Source organism: Bombina bombina, chromosome 7 (genome assembly GCF_027579735.1).
Source record: "Bombina bombina isolate aBomBom1 chromosome 7, aBomBom1.pri, whole genome shotgun sequence".
Lineage (NCBI taxonomy): Eukaryota > Metazoa > Chordata > Amphibia > Anura > Bombinatoridae > Bombina > Bombina bombina.
In genome coordinates, this window is record NC_069505.1 from 274,321,206 (window position 1) to 274,344,100 (window position 22,895).

The 22,895-nt window shown below is 37.9% G+C and overlaps 1 protein-coding gene across 1 annotated transcript in view; it reads right to left on the minus strand.

The window, feature by feature from the left end:
- Window positions 1–1,227: 1,227 nt before the first annotated feature.
- The window catches only part of TATDN2 (TatD DNase domain containing 2), a 31,386-nt gene continuing 9,718 nt past the window's right edge, over window positions 1,228–22,895 (minus strand). Inside the window, exons 2-7 of the mRNA XM_053720772.1 lie at window positions 17,647–18,018; window positions 11,541–12,068; window positions 7,748–8,596; window positions 5,769–5,896; window positions 4,215–4,398; window positions 1,228–1,588 (exon numbers count right to left, since the gene is read on the minus strand). Of these exons, the coding sequence (XP_053576747.1) occupies window positions 1,448–1,588; window positions 4,215–4,398; window positions 5,769–5,896; window positions 7,748–8,596; window positions 11,541–12,068; window positions 17,647–18,012 (2,196 nt within the window). The 5' untranslated portion in view covers window positions 18,013–18,018 and the 3' untranslated portion in view covers window positions 1,228–1,447. The remainder of the gene's footprint in view (window positions 1,589–4,214; window positions 4,399–5,768; window positions 5,897–7,747; window positions 8,597–11,540; window positions 12,069–17,646; window positions 18,019–22,895) is intronic.

Genomic DNA, 22,895 nt, shown 5'->3' on the forward strand with positions numbered 1-22,895 from the left:
GCAGATTCTTCTTCTAATGCTGCCTGAGATGAAACAGTACACTTCGGTACCATTTAAAAATAACAAACTTTTGATTGAAGTTAAAAAACTAACTATAATACACCACTCTCCTCTTACTACGTCCATCTTTGTTGAGAGTTTCAAGAGAATGACTGGATATGGCAGTGAGGGGAGGAGCTATATAGCAGCTCTGCTGTGGGTGATCCTCTTGCAACTTCCTGTTGGGAAGGAGAATATCCCACAAGTAATGGATGATCCGTGGACTGGATACACTTAACAAGAGAAATAATAAATTGGACCCCTCGCTGCAACATAAGAGGATCACACATAAGCTCATAAAATTTATATTTGCTTATACCAAAACAAGCCTCATGCAACTGTCAACCCCTTCATCACCATTAAAGAGGGAACAGCGTCTCTCACATTAAGTGCCTGCACACTGCCATAAGTAATATCCTAGCCGGATATATTTTGTCCTCATAAAATCTGCAGGAGTCTATAAAGTGAACCATCTCCCTTCATTAGAAGACAAAAGGGCACTTACCTGCATCTGGCCGTCCGGCAGCAGGACAGCTCACTAGGTTTGAGAGGCATTTTCCCTCACATGGACCTGTGGAAAAAAAGAAAGACTGAATAATCTTACTCAGTCTTTCAAGTTAGGGCAGCAACAACTATTTGGGAGGCGCAGTGAGGATTATACCCCACAAGTTCCCAATTACTTAAAAGCCACCACTGCTCTACTGAAGAGACTGACATGGGCTACGGCTAAACCCCAGGAAGGAACAGAACAAACTTGCTCTGCTCTAAAATAATAAAATCTTGATTGAAGAATCTTCTTTCAGACACCTAAACTTTACCACCTCCTTGCTTTTAACGTAAGCAAAGAGAATGACTGGGGGTTGTGGGAAGGGAAGCGATACTTAGCAGCTTTGCTGTGGTGCTCTTTGCCTCCTCCTGCTGGCCAGGAGTGATATTCCCAACAGTAACTGATGATGATCCATGGACTCACGGTGTCATTAGAATGAAATATAAAACTTCTCTATATCTCTAGATTACATTATTTTTAACATGTCATACTGCTTTCTTTTTCTTTCTTCGGCTTATTTTTTTTTAAATTATTTTACTAAATCATCAGAAAAAAACCAAGGTGGTGTCAAAAATAAATTGGCAAAATTTCTCCAACTGTTGTCCATATTTTAAATGTGGAAGTAAAAACACATAAACACATTAAAAATAAAATATTTTTTTATAGAGATTGCTCTTTAAAACAAAACTTATTTAAAGGAACAGAAAATAGCACAGCTAGTTCTGTGAAAACTTCAGTCTAATTTTTAGTGCAACGGTAAACCAGGAACAAGGCAAAAATGTAGTAGAATAAAAAAAAATTCTAGCTTAAATCTTCCACGAAAAACAATCGCTCTGTGTGCACAGCATCGGAAGTGGCATGTTACACATTATACAGCTGCTTGGTGTTTTGGCGTAAAGCGCTCAGTACAGACGCCAGCGTCAAATTCTTCTGTTTAGCCATTTCCTGAATCGTGTGAATGGCGACACCCGGGTGAGCAAATTTACAAAAACTTTTTGGCACCTGTAAAATAAATCCATTGGAACATAAACAATATAAAATAAATACTTCAAGCACCAAAACATACATTTATAAAGTAGTACTAAAAGTATTAAAAGAATAACAAAAAAAATATCATCTAACATTTTTGAGTTTTCTGCATTTTTTTTTTACATTTTTTCAGTTTAAAGGGACAGTCAAGTCAAAATAAAAAAAACTTTCATGATTCAGATAGAGCATGTGATTTTAAACAACTTCCTAATTTACTTTTATCATCAAATTTGCTTTGCTTTTTGTTGAAAGCTAAACCTAGGTAGGCTCATAAACTAATTTCTAAGCCGTTGAACCGCCTCTTATCTCAGTGCATTTTGACAGTTAAGACACTGATAGTTTATGTGTGTCATATAGATAACATTGTGCTCACTCGCGTTGAGTTATTTAAGAGTAATCACTGATTGGCTAAAATGCAAGTCTGTCAAAAGTACTGAGATAAGGGGGCTGCTAGAAGAGGCTTAGATACAAGGTAATTACAGAGGTAAAAAGTGTATTAATATAACCGTGTTGGTTATGCAAAACTGGGGAATGGGGAATTAAGGGATTAGCTATCTTTTTAAACAATAACAATTTTGAAGTAGACTGTCCCTCTAACTTTTTTTTTTTTTTTTATGATACATTTTCTTTATTGAAGAATATATTATACGATACAGGGGAAAAAATGCAACCAAAATATCTTTATATTTTATCAATACTAATACAGCTATGCTTCTATATAAACCTGTTTTTAGTTTTGGTATTAAGGTTTGAACATGCAATACAGATTTTACTGTTGTGGTATATAACTTCTATCTTAAAATGAAATAAAACCAAGTTTCGTAAATAAACAAGAAGATAGTCTTGCTTTTTTTATTTTTTTTACAAAAGAGCAGTAATTAGATATTGATTGATTATAACAAATTGCACAAAGTGTTAATTTTGACAGCAAATTTTGATTTAGTTTTAGTCATAGTCTTGACTAAAATGCCATTTTGATTTAGTTTTAGTCATAGTATTTTGACTAAAATGCCATTTTAGTTTTAGTCATCAGAATTTCTTTAGTTTTATGCTCATTTTAGTCTAGTTTTAGTCGATGAAATTAACACTGGTAGGGACGAGGTGGAACAATACGTTGTAATATTAAAATAACTTGTCCAGCTATACTATAAATCCAAGCATTGTCAACTTTCTAAGAAATGTACTTACATTATATCACCTTGGGTTATCTCTTCCTTGTAAACACATTACAGCTAACAACCAAATATTGGAGGTTGTATAGTACAACCATATTAAATACAAATAAATTTACTTAGAAATGTGAATCTAGGGGGGGTGCAAAACCAGCTATTTCAAATACAAAAATAAACATGAAAGGTACCCATTTGGCTTCTTTACCCAGCGAGGAAGCAGTCTACATTTAGTTCAATGGCACAATCTAATCACAGCGTACCTGTGATGTGCTTTTGAAAAAAAAAAAAACAGGAGCAAAAGAAGAGGCGAGGAAGGTAAGGTAAAGTTTTGGGGGTTAAATCTTAAAAAAAAAAAATTTTTTTTTTTTTTAAACAGATGTCACTAGATTACTTTTACTTAGCTCTGACTGTGCAGAATTATGTAACATTTGAAGGGATATGAATCCCAAAAAAATTATTTTGTGATTCAGACAGCATACCATTATTAAAAAAAAGTTTCCTATTTATCTTTATTATCAAATTTGCTTTCTTCCCATGATAGTCTGTATTGAAGAGATACCTAGGTAGCATCGGAAGCACTACATGACAGGAAATAGTGCTGCAATAGCATACGTCTCTGCTTTTCAACAAAAGATACCACAAGAATGAATATAAATGTGATAATAGAAGTCATTTAGAGCATTTTAAACAACCTGCTATCTGAATCATGAAGAACAAATTCAGGGTTTCATAGCCCTTTAATTTCTATGGTTTACGGTCCCGTTAACATTCTTACATAATATAGTGTTTTAATGTATAATACATATGACACACTACATACATATGTTCAATATACCCACAACTCCCTTCAGCTCCTATAGGATTATTCATAAACTAGTTTCACTATTGTATTGTAACAGAAGAGGTTGCGTTTCGGTTGGCGAGACTGCAGTCAATACTGATTTCATGCCTTTAGAACAATTTAACGGCAATCTCACTTGTGATACTGATACCTTTCTAACACAGCACTATCGTGGCAGTTCATACAACATTGAGCCGTAAGAATTATTTAAATGTTTATAACGGACTATATGTTGTAATATAGACAGATTTTATGCATATTACTTGTCTAAGTTTGGCATAGCACTTACCAATATTGCAGATGCCAAGATATTTTGATTTATTAGTTTTAGAATGATACACATTAACCAGTCATACAAGCAAAAGTAGTAATCAAAACGACAACTTAAAAAAGGTACATGAAACCCACAATTTTTCTTTCATGATTCAGAGAGCATGCAATTTTAAAAACTTTTGCTTTATTGTCTTGGTATTTCTTTATTGAAGGAGCACTACTGGGAGCTAGCTGAACACATTGGTAAACCAATGATAATCTGAACAATGAAAAAAAAATTGGGGTTTCATGTCCCTTTAAACAATTATATTACCTGCTTTGGCAAGAAGAAGGGGGCATCTGTTTCCACAATAAGCCTCTCTAGAGGGATCTGTCTCATGGCCTCACGGGCATCCTCGGCAGAGGGGTATGTCAAGAGGGCAGTAAATCCCACTGACATGTTTGGGAACTCCTTCAGAAATGGCTCGATTTGGTTGTAATTTCCAGTAAAGCAGTGACTAAGAAAACAAAACAAAGACAAAAAAATATTACTTAGAAACTCCTTACAGATAGAGACAACAAATAAAGATGGTGCACAAATGAGATATCTTAGACGCATAGTACAGGTAGAAAACCCTTTATCCAAACCTAATGTGACCAGGAATAGTTTAGATTTTGGAATATTTGCATCTGTAAAAAAAAGTTTGGAGAGGGTGTGGAACCAAGTGTAGACAATAATATCTTGTCAGTTAGGCAATATTTACAGCTTATACATGTAAGCTAAAGGTAGTTTTATATCATTTTTAATACTTCTGTATACATAGTACAGTACTGTAAATAAATATAGAATATTATTTGCATTTTAGATCACAAAAAACAAGACATAGGATTGTGACTTACAAAAAAAGTTTGGATTTCAGAATAAGTTTGGATTTGGGGATTTGTACCTGTATAACATTCCAGATAGGGAAGTAAAACCAGGCTAATGGCGAAAGGTATGCAAATAACACACACAAAGATGAGCACGTATAGGTTAAACCCAGCATATGCAGAAAAAAAAAAAGTATAGGTATGCACTCAAGAACAGGAAGATGCGCTGAATAAGCTTGGTGAGCTTCATTAGTAAATACAGACAGGCACACATGCCAGATCATACAAAGACGCACACAGCCAGCTGAGCATGCATGCAGAGACTTATAGCGGTAAGCACAAACATGCTAAGATGCACACAACTGCAGACATTCCATTAAACGCACACACAAAGGTAGAGGCGCCACACACTGCACAAGCCCACACAAAAGGTAGAGGCGCCACACACTGCACAAGCCCACACAAAAGGTAGAGGCGCCACACACTGCACAAGCCCACACAAAAGGTAGAGGCGCCACACACTGCACAAGCCCACACAAAAGGTAGAGGCGCCACACACTATACAAGCACACACAAAAGGTAGAGGCGCCACACACTATACAAGCACACACAAAAGGTAGAGGCGCCACACACTATACAAGCACACACAAAAGGTAAAGGCGCCACACACTATACAAGCACACACAAAGGTAGAGGCGCCACACACTATACAAGCACACACAAAAGGTAGAGGCGCCACACACTATACAAGCACACACAAAAGGTAGAGGCGCCACACACTATACAAGCACACACAAAAGGTAGAGGCGCCACACACTATACAAGCACACACAAAAGGTAGAGGCGCCACACACTATACAAGCACACACAAAGGTAGAGGCGCCACACACTATACAAGCACACACAAAGGTAGAGGCGCCACACATTATACAAGCACACACAAAAGGTAGAGGCGCCACACACTATACAAGCACACACATTCTGATGAATTAAGCAATAAAACAGAGCCACAAATCACCGATGCATCTTGTAGTCATATGGAACCAACTTTTTCAAGATCTGGAACAAGTCCTCATCTGCATTCCGACAGTGAATCACTAAAGGCTTCCCAAGGGCCACTGCTAGCTTCAGCTGCTTCTCAAACACCTTTCACATGCAAATCAGACAGAGCAGGAACACAAACTTTAATGCTAGGAAATAGTTCTTTATAGCAAACGACCTTTACAATCAATTTATTCACAATAATCTGTTCTAGGGGTTAGTAAAACCGGTTAAAGGGAAGCATGCTTAAAATACTGCTGAATTTAAAGACAGTAAAGTCAAAATTAAACATTTAAAATGCTTCAGATAGAGATTACAAATTGAAACATTCCAATTTACTTCTGATTTCCTTCAGTCTCTTGGTATCCTTTGCTCAAAAGCATATGCAAGTAGGTTCAGGAGTAGCAATGCACTTACTGGGAGCTAGCTGCCGACTGCACATATATGCCTCTTGCCATTGACTAACCCATGTGTTTAGCTAGCTTCCAGTAGTGCTGCTTCTTCAACAAAGGACACAGAGAATTAAGCACATTTAATAGCAGAAGTAAATTAAAGGGATATGAAACCCAAACTTTTTCTTTTATGATTCAAAGTATTAGTTAAACCTGCACCACATACTGCCAATGCCTGCACTGCTTTTTTTCAAAGTGCTAACAGCACTGCTTTTGGCGATTTCCTCTGAAAGCAACACCCCTTTATGTATACTTCTTTGTCCCTTTAAATTAAATATTTTGTTTTGTAGATTAACATGGAAACTATATAATTAAAATTCATAGTAGCTATTTAGTAGCTTACAATCCTTTTACACTTGCTTGAAAGTGTCATATTTGTTATTACATTTGTATTTAGAAAGCAGACCTAAGTCTACACCTGTCCTTACACTGGGTTACATCCGACAAATGATGTACCCTTTTCCCCTCTGTGTTCTTGCCACCAAATTGTGGCTGAGTAGCGCATTTAGGTTTTATGCTAATCTGGCTTACACACACACTATATACTTAATGTAGACTCTGGCTTTCTCACACACTACCAAAACTTTCTATAATCTCATTTTATTGTCCTATATTGGTTTCTTTTTCCTTTGTTTTTCCTCTCATTTTGCCTATTTACTCTCCTCTGTTTATTTACTCTTTCTGGCTATTCTCAGCCATTTTCTCCTTCAGACACATCCTCTGCTTTTTATGACACCCCTCTCAAAAACTCTCAAAAGCTTGTCTTTGAAATATTATGCATACTGCAATACTTTGTTATTTGAGCATTATATATATCTATCTCAAAGGAGAGCACTCTCACTTAGTATAGCAGCTGCCAGGGTGCCAGTATAGAATAAGTATAGCAGAACAACTTGCACTCTCTGGTCTTTTTCAAATTTAATCTTTTACTGTGAAAAGTAGTGACGTTTCGGGGACAAAGTATCCCCTTCCTCAGAGGAAGGGGATACTTTGTCCCCGAAACGTCACTACCAGAGAGTGCAGGTTTTTGTTCTGATTATATACATCTCCAGTGTTCTCCCAAGAACCTTTTTAAAGGGCACACAAACTGGCTGATTTTACTGACCACCCGGGTAAAATCTTAGCCAAAATAAGGTAAAAATTAGCGGATATATTTATGTTAAATTATGCAATTAAGTTGTGCTTTGAATAGCAGAAAAAAAAATATATAGACAGGTACAGGGCCAAGAAAGGATCCAGCAACACCAAGCCAGTGGGCCAGCAGATGATTCTAAACCAGGCAGTATATAGGTAGTATATAGAGAGATCATGCATCCCTCTGCTTTCAGATACGTACCATTACCTTCAACTGCTTAGTAAATGTTTCTTTGGGTAATGTGCAACAATAACATAATTCACACATCATTTACCCTTTCTAAAACAAAACCTTCAGGTTCCTAACACTTTTAGATTGCAAACTTACTAAAACTACAACTAAACTTAGAAACAAGACTTTTTCTCTCACCGTGTGTTGCATTGGTATTGTAGTAGAGCATTTATGAGAATAATCCAGACCCATTTCCCCATAAGCTATAGCCTTTGGGTGTCTCATTGCATTCATGATCGCATCTTGCTTCCGACTGTCATAATACTGTGCAAAGTGAGGGTGACAACCAAATGCCCCCCACACCATGTCTTCCCCCAGTAAATGCTCCCACTGATTGTTATCTAAAGTGCCTGGGTCACAGAAATCTGCTATGCAACCTTGGAATTCTCTGGGAAATGTGGAAGAATAGTTATCTCTTAGCTCAGCAAAAGAGCTCCTGAAAGACAGTTTTGAGAACAACATGTCTAAGTGGCAATGTGTATCTATGAATCCTTCCTGCAGGAATTTCGGAGTCTTGGAATGGTCCACAGGAATGTGCACATCCGAATGCCTCCTCATCAGTTTATTTGCGCTCTCACAGATCCATGCGGTATCAAATGAACCTGATCTATTGCGGTGTAGGTTTCCTGACATATCGCCATCACTGGAGGCACTTAGGAATGAATTCTCAATCAAATCTGTAGAAGGCTCAGAAAGGCGACTGATGTTGGACTCATTCTGGCGCCATGTGCTCCCTTGTGTGCAGGCTTTGGGCAAGGGACTGCTGGTCCAGGGCTGTGCATAGTTGTATGAATAGTTCCTGTACAAGTGCAGCGGGTATGTGACATAATTAGAAGATGTAGAGGCTTCTGATAGTTGATAGGAAGCTTCTGACAGTTGATAGGAGGAGTCAGCCTGCTCCTCCTGGGAAAATCTTGCAAGTGACTCAATATCTTCTATGTCAGAAAAGTCGCTTCCAATAGACGGATCTTTCTCAGAGTTATTATCCTGCATAAATAGAACAAAGATACAATTGATAGATGTGCTGAGGAACAGATGAAGCCTTGTAAAATAGCTCTCACTAGCCTTTAAAACAGAATAAAACATACAATCTAAATCTTTGAAACCATATGTTTCAGGGATATTGTAGTCAACTTTTTTCATCTAATAGAGGATATTTCAAAATATATTTCAGTGTTTGCTATATTGAAAAACTCATGTTCCTTTCCTGAATAATGAACAATATCTGGTCATAAGTGCAGAGGTATGTTCCTCTCTAACAATAAAGCAGAGACTGTGGCGCTTCTCAGCCAATAAGTAGGAAGCATAAAAACTTAAATCCAAAGAGCTTTCGCATTTCATTTTTTCAGGAAAAGAATAAAAATTTGAAGTGAAAATGCTGCTTTTATATGCATGATATTGGAGTACAACATCTATTTAGAGAAACAGGAAAAAATAAGGTGCCAATGGAAGTGAATTCAGTAAATTATTCAAATGTAACATGCATACAATAGTAACAAAGCTAAGTAATGGTAAACTGTCTTTATAAAAACAGATCAGGAATGTTAGCGATATTTAAGATGGAGTTTAATTTATCAGTTGTAATGAAGATGCGCTATAACTTACTTTTGGCGGCGGCGAATTTGAATTTCATATCAACATTAAAAAAAACTTAAATTATGCTTACCTGATAATTTCCTTTCCTTCTCCACGGGAAGAGTCCACAGCTGCATTCCTTACTTTTGGGAATTACTGAACCTGGCCACCGGGAGAAGGCAAAGACAACCCAGCCAAAGGCTTAAAGGGACACGCAATCAAAATTAAACTTTCATTATTCAGATAGAGCATGCCATTTTAAACAACTTTCCAATTTACTTCCATTAACAAAAGTCTTTTTATATTTAAACTTTTTTAAGTCACTAGCTCCTACTGAGCATGTGCAAGATTAAGTGTGTATGCATTTGTGAATGGCTGATGGCTTGTCACATGGTACGTGTATGCATTTGTGATTGGCTGATGGCTGTCACATGGTACAGGTGGAGTGGAAAAAGACATAACTTTTAAAATAAAAAAAATCTACTACTCATTTGAAGTTCAGACTAAGTGCTATTGCATTGTCTTGTTATCTTGCATTTGTTGATTATGCAAATCTACTGTGTTGACTGGTCCTTTAAATACCTCTCCCACTTCCTCATAACCCCATTCATTCTGCCGAGGGAACAAGGAACAATAGGAGAAATATCAGGGTGAAAAAAGGTGCCAGAAGAATAAATTTAGGGCCGCCCATCGGAGAACACGGGCGGGAGCGGTGTTCTTAATATGGGAAGACTCTACAGCTGCATTCCTTACTTTTGGGAAACGTATACCCAAGCTCTAGAGTACACGGAATGCTAATGAGAGGGGAAAAAGAGAGGCGAACCCTAAGCTGAGGGCACCACAGCGTGCAAAAACCTTTCTCCCGAAGGCTGCTTCAGTAGAAGCAAAAACATCAAACTTTTAAAGTCTGGAAAAAGTATATAAGGAGGACCAGGTAGCCGCCTTACAAATATGATCCACAGAGGCCTTATCTTTGAAGGCCCAAGAGGAAACCACTGCTCTCATAGATGAGCCGTAATCCTCAGAGGAGGCTTATGTACCACTGTCACTATGCTAAACGAATGACACTCCTCATCCAAAAAGATAAGGAAGTCGAAGAGGCCCTCTGACCCCTACACTTCCCGGAAAAGAGAACAAACAGAAAAAGAAGTTTGTCTAAATTCCTTTGTGGCCTGAAGATAGGACTTCAAGGCACAAACCACATCCAGAATTACATTGAAAACGTTCCTTCGCCTGTGACGAAAGGCAAAGAATGACTGGGGTTATGAGGAAGTAGGGGAGGTATTTAAGACTTTGGCTGGGTTGTCTGTGCATCCTCTTGGTAGCCAGGTTCAGTATTTCCCAAAAGTAAGGAATGCAGCTGTGGACTCTTCCCATATTAAGAAGGAAAGTAAGTTACAGCACATCATTACAGCTGATAAATTAAACCATCTAAAATATCACTAACATTCATGATATGTTTTTATAAAGGGGAGAGTTTACCATCACTTTAACAACATTTTCCCCGGTTCTGCTTATACAACATATCATTAGGCTTTGATAACCTTAAAGGGACACTGTACCCAATTTTTTTCTTTCGTGATTCAGATAGAGCATGACATTTTAAGCAACTTTCTAATTTACTCCTATTATCAAATGTTCTTCATTCTCTTGGAATCTTTATTTGAAATGCAAGAATGTAAGTTTAGATGCCGGACCATTTTTGGTGAACAACCTAGGTTGTCCTTGCTGATTGGTGGATAAATTCATCCACCAATCAAAAACTGCTGTCCAGAGTTCTGAACCAAGAAAAAAGCTTAGATGCCTTCTTTTTTATATAAAGATAGCAAGAGAATGAGGAAAAATTGATAATATGAGTAAAATAGAAAGTTGCTTAAAATTGCATGCTCTATCTGAATCACAAAAGAAACATTTTGGTTCAGTGTCCCTTTAAGAGCTAAAGTTTTCTATTTTTATTACGTAACAATTACCATATTTTAAAGCTACAATATGCTTCTGGGCAGTCTCAGGAATCAAATTTTTAGGAAACATGAGACCATAAGTAATGTAAGAGACTGCATTATATGGTTGTCTCACAAACAGAACACTTTTAAGCTTTCTATATTCTAAGGCAGGAATGCCCACAAGTTTTGTACAGAAAACTGCCCACTAATTGTAGAGTTGGCCAGTCTATAATTTATACCAGAAGAGTAAATACATATGTAATATTTGTCAGCACACTGGCTATTTAAAATATCTACAACCAGTTAGCTCTCCCTGGCCACGTTCCCATTGCAGGGGGTGTTGTATGAAGTGAGAAGTCACAAGGTAACTAGGTCTGCTCCTATATATAATTTTTCATAACCCAAACACTCACCACACCAAGATCTTTATCATTATCATCTTCATATAAAAACACAAGCCTGGAGGTTTCCTCTTTGATATCTGCAGCAGGTTCAGGCAGCTGGTATGTGTAAATGGAGTCAGGCACAGCCATCACCATGGTCTCATTTTCCTTGGCAAGCAGGTGGTTGTGCTCTGATTTTTCTATGGGCTTTTTTTCCTTTTGTAGCAGGTGATTGAGATCTCTTTCTGGGCTACAATGTAGAATATCTGCATCTCTCAGGATGGGCTGGTTTGACTCTGTGCTGTAGTTAACTTCAGGTTTATTGTCCACATTAGTGGCACTAGAAACTTTATGGAGAAGACTGTTTGATTTTTTGCTGCATTCATTCTCTGGAGAACTGCATGTTGAAGCTTGTTTTTTGATGGGCGTTCCAATGATGTCACGGAAAGCTTTCTTAAACAACATTGTGGAAGGCTGCGTACTGCGCCTTCTGCGCCTTGGGTCATCCTTCTGTATGTTGTCAGGATCTACGGGAGATTTTTTCGTCTCTGTTTCAAGCTATGCAAAACACAAAATAATATAATCATTTCTAATCTTGGATGTGCGTAAACATAGTTTAACCTATAAAGAAGCTCTACAACACATGCTGAGCAACAAAACCACTAAGAAAAATAATAACGTTTCTTTATTATTGTGTGCTGTGCACGTACTGCTGAATGAAGAGCATGCAAAGAACATATACATGGTGGATTTGCAGTGTAGGATATTTAGAGTTTATGTATACAATAATTCAACATTGTGAGCAATGTTCCCTCTAATTTTTTTTCATTGCGTGCAAAAAAAAAATTCTGTGTGCGGGCTTTATACCGCCTGTGTGCGGCATTGAGCATAGACACACATACATATATATATATATATATATATATATATATATATATATATATATATATATATATATACACATACATACATACATACACACACACGTATATATATATGTGTATGTATGTGTGTGTATATATGCATGTGTGTGTGTGTGTGTATATGTGTATGTGCATATGTGTGTGTGTATGTGCATATGTGTGTGTTTATGTGTGTGAGAGACCCAGGGAGGGAGAGACCTTGACATGGTCCTATGTGTGTATTAATTTACACTAACACACAAATGTTATTCAGATGCTATATTATATTTTATGATGGGTTCAGTCCCCAGCTGTTTTGGAAACCCCCAAATAATGACCTTAACTATTTTATCTTTATTAAGCAAAGCGAAGTATTTAATTATCATCATTTGAGGGGGGGGGGGAGAGTCTTATAAGGCATTGCTTAAATTGCCTGCTTACATTTTGTGATTTGGGTGCTTCATCGGTAAGCAGTGAAGCTGTTTTTGGTCATGCAGAGCTCACTGCTGCAGTTTCATGAGGCTCATTGTATAGGCAATACAAATTTCAGTATATGTTGTAAGTAGACAAATTTATATACACCTAGCCTCAGATTGAAAAGAGCAAAGCCAGGTAGATATATTTCTATATTTACAACTAGAGGGTTTTAGGCAAATGTGTTTTAAAATGAACACCTGAGTAGATTGCTATATGGTTTTGTGATGCACATAACTGATTAATCCAGTGAGTAAATGCTTCAGGGCAAGCCTGGTTAAGGTTGACTTAATCTCTTAGCCTCTTACCATATGACTGGTTAGTATGACTCAGTCAGGTAAAACATTTGAATGAAAGTTCAAATTAATAGAAGATTAATCAGTGTAAGTAATAAGTAAAGTACTGCAGTCTGCTTAAGTTGCTTGCTTGATTTGCTAATAGCAAATCAAGCAAGCAACTTAACAGACTGCAGTACTTTACTTATTACTGTCTTACATTATACTAACAACTCAAAGTTCACTAGTTCAATCAAACAATTATGCCTGGGTTTTTTGCAAATCGCTGCTTGCCTCTGGCAGCCGGCTCCTTCACTTACTTGAGTCGTCGTCACCTTGCCTGACTCATTCCTTCTCTCCTCCTTCACCTCACCACACTGTCTGATATGCTATTGCAGTGCCGCGGCTGCCGCCTCTCTAAATATGCTGTTAAAATTATGTGCGCACGGCGTGTGGAGGTGGAGCTAAGCAGCCAGACAGAACCAGGGCAGGCCAGGAGGTGATCATTAATATGTGGACCGGATTCTGGATTTATACACACCAGCCGGTCCACATATTGCAGGGCAGGCTGCTGGTTACTTGTTACACTATCTCGGATCTCCAGTCCAGCCTTTCTTTCCTTCACAGTGCCAGCTGTCACTTTCTTACCTAACCGGCTCCTGCTGCGCCTGCTTGAGCTTCCTTCCTTCACTTCACACGAGTAGTCATCAATCACGAGTGGTAACAAAACGCTGCTGCTTCACTCACAGTCTCATACTCTTCTCGTCTCCTCCACCACCGCACCCCCACCCACAAAAAAAAAAATTCAAGGCAAAAATAAATAATTCTTTAAAAAAAAAATTAATGGAAGCTTTAGATGATGCATGGGGCCCCTTTAAGAAGCCGGGCCCTCGGGCCAGGGCCGACTTGTCAGTACGCCCCTGACTGTAGCACTGATGATCACATCACATAGAGATCTATTACAATCAGTTCTGATGTTTAGCAGTGCGTGCTATAAAGTACTAATACTTATATTATAAGTATTAGTACTTTATAGCACGCACTGCTGAGCATCAGAACTGACAGTGTAATAGATCTCTATGTGATGTGATCATCAGTGCTACAGTTATATAAGTATTAGTACTTTAGCTGACAGGACAGGAGGGCCGGGGAGGGGATGCCAGCAGCCGGTCAGGTGTGTCGTGTGTGCCTCAGGTAACTACCGACTAACTTACCGTGCTGCTACTATATAGGAGGCTTAGGACTGAGAGGCTGAGCTAATATGCAAGTAGTGCTGTGCCGCGCAGAAGTGCAACTGTCTGAAGCAACTCTGACTCTGAAGTGGACTGTCTGCAACTCTGCAAGCCAACTACTGACAGTGACACTGTGCCTGTGCGTGAGTGATTACTTTAAAAACTGTCTCCGACCCAGATACAAGCAAGTCAGAGACTCTGACAGTGACAGCGCGCCGCCAGCAAACCAATCATCGCAGCCTCCACAGCTGCTGCTTCCCTGTAACAGCGCCAGCAAACCAATAATCGCAGCCTCCCCACAGCTCAGCTGCTTCCCTGGTAACATCACAGCGCCAGCAAACCATTCGCAGCCTCAACAGGCTGGTAGTGGTAACAACAGCTTCCCTGGTAAGTCAGGATGGACTCTTAGTGGTGAGTTTACACTAAGCGCCAATAGCCAGAGACCCTTTGCTCTAATCAGTTGACCCCTAGCGGTCAACACGATATGGATAATCAGATGAGAGGTAATCAAAGCGCCAAAAACCAAATGGCCGGGTCTGGGATAGATAAAATTATGTATGTTTATTTGCACATATAAAAGTTAACATTACGTTAAACCTTAATACAAAATAAATGAATAATCAAGGATCCAAGATTTTACAATGAGTTAAAATCACAAATTAAAACTTATAATAATAAAAACAATTTATTCCTTTAGCAATTTGTAATTGCTAGCGGTGTAATGTAGCCTGTGTATAAGTGGACGATTTAATTAGAGAGACACTCTTGCTATTGTGGTCTGTCTAATGTTGACTAAATGTCTAGCATCATGTGATAGTTTTTAACGTGTATTTTCTAATTCCTTAATATGAGTGAAGAGTGCCCAATGGGGCTGATGATATATAAGATGTGTCTAAAAAAGTTATGTGTTCAAATAATTCCTTTAAAAAATCCCTTTAAAAATGTGTTGATATACAAATGTGAAAAAACAAAGGATATTCAGAGAACAATGTGAACAAACAATATTCAATGCTGTGTGCACAAACTTATACTCAATAATCGGTGAAAAACAAAGAATCACAGTCCGGTGATCGAAATCAGTGTTGATGTGAACACAATGAATAAAAAATACAAAAATGAAAAATAAAAATATATGCAAAAAATAATCCTGATACAATGTAAACAATTACGTATCCATAAAAATGTCAGTTTAGGATGAAAGTGTGTACTTGTTTTTTTCCCAGATGGAGTGTAGAAAGTTATCTCCCAGTGTTCTCCTTGCCAGTGTGGGGTGCAATCTGTCTTCTAGGTGCTGACCCAAGCGGTCAGTGTGATTTTCAGCAATATTCTATTCTTTTCTGCCAACAACAAAAAACAATAATAGTGCAGATGGTTTTAAACAAAATAATCCTACCAGAGTGTCACTTACCAGTCGACGCGTTTCGGTCATACACTGACCTTTCTCAAGACCCTATGACCGAAACGCGTCGACTGGTAAGTGACACTCTGGTAGGATTATTTTGTTTAAAACCATCTGCACTATTATTGTTTTTTGTTGTTGGCAGAAAAGAATAGAATATTGCTGAAAATCACACTGACCGCTTGGGTCAGCACCTAGAAGACAGATTGCACCCCACACTGGCAAGGAGAACACTGGGAGATAACTTTCTACACTCCATCTGGGAAAAAAACAAGTACACACTTTCATCCTAAACTGACATTTTTATGGATACGTAATTGTTTACATTATATCAGGATTATTTTTTGCATATATTTTTATTTTTATTTTTCATTTTTGTATTTTTTATTCATTGTGTTCACATCAACACTGATTTCGATCACCGGACTGTGATTCTTTGTTTTTCACCGATTATTGAGTATAAGTTTGTGCACACAGCATTGAATATTGTTTGTTCACATTGTACTCTGAATATCCTTTGTTTTTTCACATTTGTATATCAACACATTTTTAAAGGGATTTTTTAAAGGAATTATTTGAACACATAACTTTTTTAGACACATCTTATATATCATCAGCCCCATTGGGCACTCTTCACTCATATTAAGGAATTAGAAAATACACGTTAAAAACTATCACATGATGCTAGACATTTAGTCAACATTAGACAGACCACAATAGCAAGAGTGTCTCTCTAATTAAATCGTCCACTTATACACAGGCTACATTACACCGCTAGCAATTACAAATTGCTAAAGGAATAAATTGTTTTTATTATTATAAGTTTTAATTTGTGATTTTAACTCATTGTAAAATCTTGGATCCTTGATTATTCATTTATTTTGTATTAAGGTTTAACGTAATGTTAACTTTTATATGTGCAAATAAACATACATAATTTTATCTATCCCAGACCCGGCCATTTGGTTTTTGGCGCTTTGATTACCTCTCATCAGGATGGACTCTTCTCAGCAGTCACGGTCGCAGGCAGCGCAGGGAAGAAAATTAGTAACTTTAAAAAATCACATTCCACATTCCTCCTGTTTAGCGCGGCCTGATGTACTGCCTGAGCTACACAGAGAGGGAAGGTGCGCTGCCGCGCACCTTAGAGGGAACAGTGATTGTGAGTTAAAGAGACATGCTTAGGCAAAAACTACATACTCTAATTTTGTTAGAGCATTACTGACCCTAGCTAACTATGTGTTTAACCAGTGCATAATTAAAAATTCTGGCATTGCTGTTCCTAAATAAGAAGATATGGGGCAGCAGTTGTGAAACCTTTCACTGTCCATGCTGAGATTGTGAGCTGGACTTTGTGCTTAACTCCTTAATTTAGTTAGAGAATACAATTTTGCATTAGTGAGCCTAGCTAACAGATTAAAGCTTTAGAATGTTACCTACTATCAGTACTATAAAATAGACAATTATTCTGCTAGAATTTAAATTATACTCATAAAATAAACAGTCAAGAACAGGTTTGCAGAGTGCTATTAATGCAATAACGACTGTAATTGCTTTACGTTTTAGTGTTCATACCTCAGATAAAATGACTTAATTCAAGTGCAGTAATACATTTTGCAACGGAGTACAAATAGAAACATGTAGAAATATTTTGTGTACAGCGATGTGTTTTGAAGTTTGTGTTTATGGTGTTATGGTTAAATGTTTCTGCAATTACTCAGCCTAAATGTGATCATGTAGTAAGAAGCTATTTGTCCTTCCCCAACACTACTCCTATTTAACACTATATATACACTTTATTTGACAAAGTGGGAAAAAGTACCAAACATTTAAAGGAAAAGAAAATATATTTACTTTGCATTGTAAAGCAGGTGAATGCCTAGACTCCCTGATCTCGACAGGTTCCTGCACGTCAGTCTGCTGATATAGAGGCCAACTTCTCCGTAAACGGCCTCTAAAAGAAACCCTACGAGAGCTTGAGGAAGTATCTTCAGTATTCATGGTATGAAAGCCCTTTTTCACATTAGACATAGCCTCACAGGTATACAGGTTCACATGTCTTTCCTCTGCCACACTGGGACTCTCAGTGCCATGGTCTGTGGTTTCACTGACCGTTCTGGGTAATTTGGAGGACTGCCCACTCTTCAAGTATTTACGAGGGGACAACTCAGTATGATCTGACAACTTATGCTTAAGAGTGACACGGCGACCAGAAGCCATGGTGACCTGAGGGAAATTAATGGTAGGACATTAAAAAAAACAAATTAAATCGCTTGCGAGTAAGAAAGCTCAGGAGACACACAACTTCTGACAGACACTTTCTTCCCTTAAAATGTTTGCACCTGTGAACTACTACTTAAAAAGCAAATAAAAGGTGTACAGTCTTTCAGATCTTATTAAACACATATCTACTGAATAGAAATCCCCCAGAAGGGTCAAGAAGGTAACAGTAAACTTTAGAAGCCTTAAGGGCCACATATAAATGTATTATTATTATTATTATTATTAAACACAGAGTTATATACTTCCAACACGTGCAGTGGCACAGGGGATTTATGTAAGGTTTTCCAGTGTAGATGGCTCTTGAGTTTTGGCCACCCAAAGCACATTTCTGCCTTTTTTCTGGGGCCACAAAAACAATGGCATACATTATTAGCTATGCTTTTTTTCCTGGGGACTTCAGTGCATATCAAATCAAGACTTAACTATACAAAACAGATTCCTAGGTCAGGCCATAATGAATGCGGAATATTCTTACAAAATATACTTGTGAAAGTACAACACACTAAAGTCTGGATTTGCAGTGTGTAGCACTTTCAAAAGTATAAATGCGGCTCTATAAATAGGTGAATGGCACAAGCTGCCGCCTTCTGATGCTACTGAATCATTCAAATGCACATCCATACTTTTCACTGTATGTAGAATTAAAAGGTACAGTAAGGTCATCTATAAGAGGGTATTATAAAATAGATTCAAGGGGAAACAAAACTTTTTAATGCGGATGGAGTATGCCCCTGGTCAGTTGTCCTTATCAGAAAGCAAGCAGTCTATCTGTGGGATTACTTAGACACAAACATGCACTTCCTCGTGGTATTATTATACACTAAATGGCTTTAGTTAAACATGTTAAAAATATATTTTTTGCATAAAAATGTTAATTTGCTGCTATGTCATTTATGATACCATTTTGCTTGAGATGATGGCCTGTAAACTGACACTGTACATTTTTCCATCCCTTAATGTGCCCCCATTATTTTATTTTAGCTGCAGTGTACTAAATATATTGGGAATTGTGCCAAATAGGCTCATTATTGAAAATTTAAAACATCACCCATAATTAAATCTTTAGTACCAAAGTATTGGCCTATCTAAAAAGATAAAGCTTTCTGCATACTCAGCCTATTTAAACGGGTGCATTTTTACATGCAATGGGTGGTGGTTTTAATGAGCAAATTCATCTATGTTAAACACAAAAATAAGCCTAAAGAAGCAATTTCCCAATACATAAAATACGCTATACCAGCTGCAAACACATTAAGTTGAAATACATTTTACAGTGTTGTGTCCCTTTAGAACAAAATAATTACTCTTCGTTCAATGGCTACAGAAAAACCATATACTTCTGTTTGATACACTTTTCTTCCTTACCAACACCTCTTACTTACAAGAATTGTTAATTCACTCTTCTTCCTTAGATATGAATATTTTCTTCAGAAAACATCTTCTTAACCTAATTATAGGAGATATATATATATATAGTTTTAATTTTAATGCTGCTGATTTGCCAGTCTAAAAAAAACAACATATCTAATTATAAACTGGAAACTGGCAGACAGCTGCTAGTGCCTAAGATGGCAGATCCCATTAGGAGGGGGGAGGGAGCAGGGAGGTAGGGGGGGAATCCTACACTGCATAAAATAAAAAAAATCCCTAAAACTTCATACTGGCAGACCACAAGGCTCTATTTCTGTTTAAATGGAATGATAGCAAAATGCTAAGTTTCCCAGTATTTTTGGCAAGTTTTTCTCTGAAATTCCCGGTCCATAAGGGGTTAAAAAGGTACAAGAAAGACTAAAGAAAGACTAAATTAAAAAGTTTAAAGATTCAGAAAGAGGACGTAATTTTACAACACTTTTGAACTCACTTCTATTATCAAATGTACTTAATTATCTTGGTATCCTTTGTTGAAAAACATATGTACATATCCTTAGCAGCAGCAATGTACTACTGGGAGCTAGCTAGTGATTGGTGGCCATACACACTTGTCTCTGTTCATTGGCTCACAATGTTTTCAATTATCTTCTAGTAGTGCATTGCTGCACTGGAGCGGACTGTAAATATGTGTAACAAGGGATTATAGGCATAGTTAAATACAAGCAAAAGTACAATAATAAAATGCTCTAACAGAGAATTATTTTCTTTTTTTTAACTATTTTGGGCCTTAAATCTTTCATGGTTCGGACATAGAAATGTACAATTTACTTCTATCATCACATTTACTTTGATCTCAATATCATTTGCCAAAAACCATACCTAGGTAGGATCAGGAGTAGATATACTACTAGGAGCTAACCGGTGGCTACACAAATATGCCTCTTGGTCATCGGCTTATCACATTTGTTCAACTAGGTCCCAGGGTTTCTCTGGAGCCTTTGCAGTGGTTAAAGGAATAGTACAGTCAAAATTAAACTTTCATGATTCAGATCTTTCAAATTTATTCCAATTATCAATTTTTCTTCATTCTCTTGCTATCTTTATTTGAAAGAGGAATGTAAGCATGGGAGCCCATTTTTGGTTCAGCACCTGGGTAGAACTTTCTGATTGGTGTCTAAATGTAGCCACCAATCATAAAGTGCCACTTAGGTGCTAAACCAAAAATCGGCCAGTTTATAAGCTTACATTCAAATAAAGATACCAAGAGAACGAATCAAATTTGATAATAGGAGTAAATTAGAAAGTTGCCTAAAATTGCTGCTCTATCTGAATCATAAAAGTTTAATTTTGACTACACTATCCCTTTAAGCAACAGTGCAATAGACGCTCTAACACGCTACAGTATTTTATTCTTGCACTTTTTTTGTCCTTTTACAATAAAAAGTAAATTTATGCTTAACTGATAAATTAATTTCTTCTATGGTAAGACGAGTCCACGGATTCATCCTTTACTTGTGGGATATTATCCTTCCTAACAGGAAGTGGCAGAGCACCACAGCAGAGCTGTCTATATAGCTCCTCCCATATCTCCACCCCCCAGTCATTCGATCGAATGTACAGGAAGAAAAAGGAGAAACTAGAAGGTGCAGAGGTGACCGAGTTTAAAGCAAAAAAAAATATACTCTGTCTTAAAATGACAGGGCAGGGCCGTGGACTCGTCTTATCATAGAAGAAATTAATTTAGCAGGTAAGCATAAATTTACTTTTCTTCTATAAGGTAAGACGAGTCCACGGATTCATCCTTTACTTGTGGGATACAATACCAAAGCTACAGGACACGGATGAACAGGAGGGACAAGACAGATGGTTAAACAGAAGGAACCACTGCTTGAAGAATTTTTCTCCCGAAAATAGCCTCCGAAGAAGCAAAGGTATCAAATTTGTAAAATTTGGAAAAGGTATGAAATGAAGACCAAGTCGCAGCCTTACAAATCTGTTCAACAGCAGCATCATTTTTAAAAGCCCATGTGGAAGCCACCGCTCTAGTAGAGTGAGCTGTAATTCTTTCAGGAGTCTGCTGTCCAGCAGTCTCGTATGCCAAACGGATGATGCTTTTCAGCCAAAAGGCAAGAGAGGTAGCCGTAGCTTTTTGACCTCTACGTTTTCCAGAATAAACAAACAAAGAAGATGTTTGACAGAAATCTTTGGGTCGCTTGCAAGTAAAACTTCAAAGCACGAACCACGTTGTGCAACAGACGCTCCTTCTGAGAAGAAGGATTAGGACACAGAGAAGGAACAACAATTTCCTGATTGATATTCCTATTAGTAACAACCTTAGGAAGGAATCCAGGTTTGGTACGCAAAACCACCTTATCAGCATGGAAAACAAGATAAGGCGAGTCGCATTGCAATGCAGATAGTTTAGAAACTCTTCGACCCGAAGAGATAGCAACTAAAAACAGAACTTTCCAAGATAGAAGCTTAATATCTATGGAATGCATAGGTTCAAACGGAACCCCTTGAAGAACTTTAAGAACTAAATTCAAACTCCATGGCGGAGCAACAGGTTTAAACACAGGCTTGATTCTAACTAAAGCCTGACAGAACGACTGAACGTCTGGAACATCTGCCAGATACTTGTGCAGTAGAATTGATAAAGCAGATATCTGTCCCTTTAAGGAACTTAGCTGAAAGCCCCTTCTCCAATCCTTCTTGGAGAAAGGACAAAATCCTAGGAATCCTGATCTTACTCCATGAGTAGCCTTTGGATTCGCACCAATAAAGATATTTACGCCATATCTTATGATAAATTTTCCTGGTGACAGGCTTTCGAGCCTGAATCAAGGTATCTATGACTGACTCCGAGAAACCCCAATTGGATAAGATCAAGCGTTTAATCTCCAAGCAGGCAGCCGCAGAGAAACTAGATTTGGATGCTGGAACAGACCTTGAATCAGAAGGTCCTGTCTCAGTCGCAGAGTCCATGGTGGAAGAGATGACATGTCTACCAGGTCTGCATACCAAGTCCTGCGTGGCCACGCAGGTGCTATCAAAATCACCAAAGCTCTCTCCTGTTTGATTCTGGCAATCAAACGAGGAAGGAGAGGAAATGGTGGAAACACATAAGCCAGGTTGAACAACCAGGGTACTGCTAGAGCATCAGTACTGCCTGAGGATCCCTTGACCTGGACCCGTAACGAGGAAGTTTGGCGTTCTGACGAGACGCCATCAGATCCAATTCTGGTGTGCCCCATTGCCGAATCAATTGTGCAAACACCTCCGGATGGAGTTCCCACTCCCCCGGATGAAAAGTCTGACGACTTAGAAAATCCGCTTCCCAGTTCTCCACACATGGGATATAGATTGCTGATAGATGGCAAGAATGAGTCTCTGCCCATCAAATTATTTTGGTAACCTCTATCATCGCTAGAGAACTCTTTGTTCCCCCC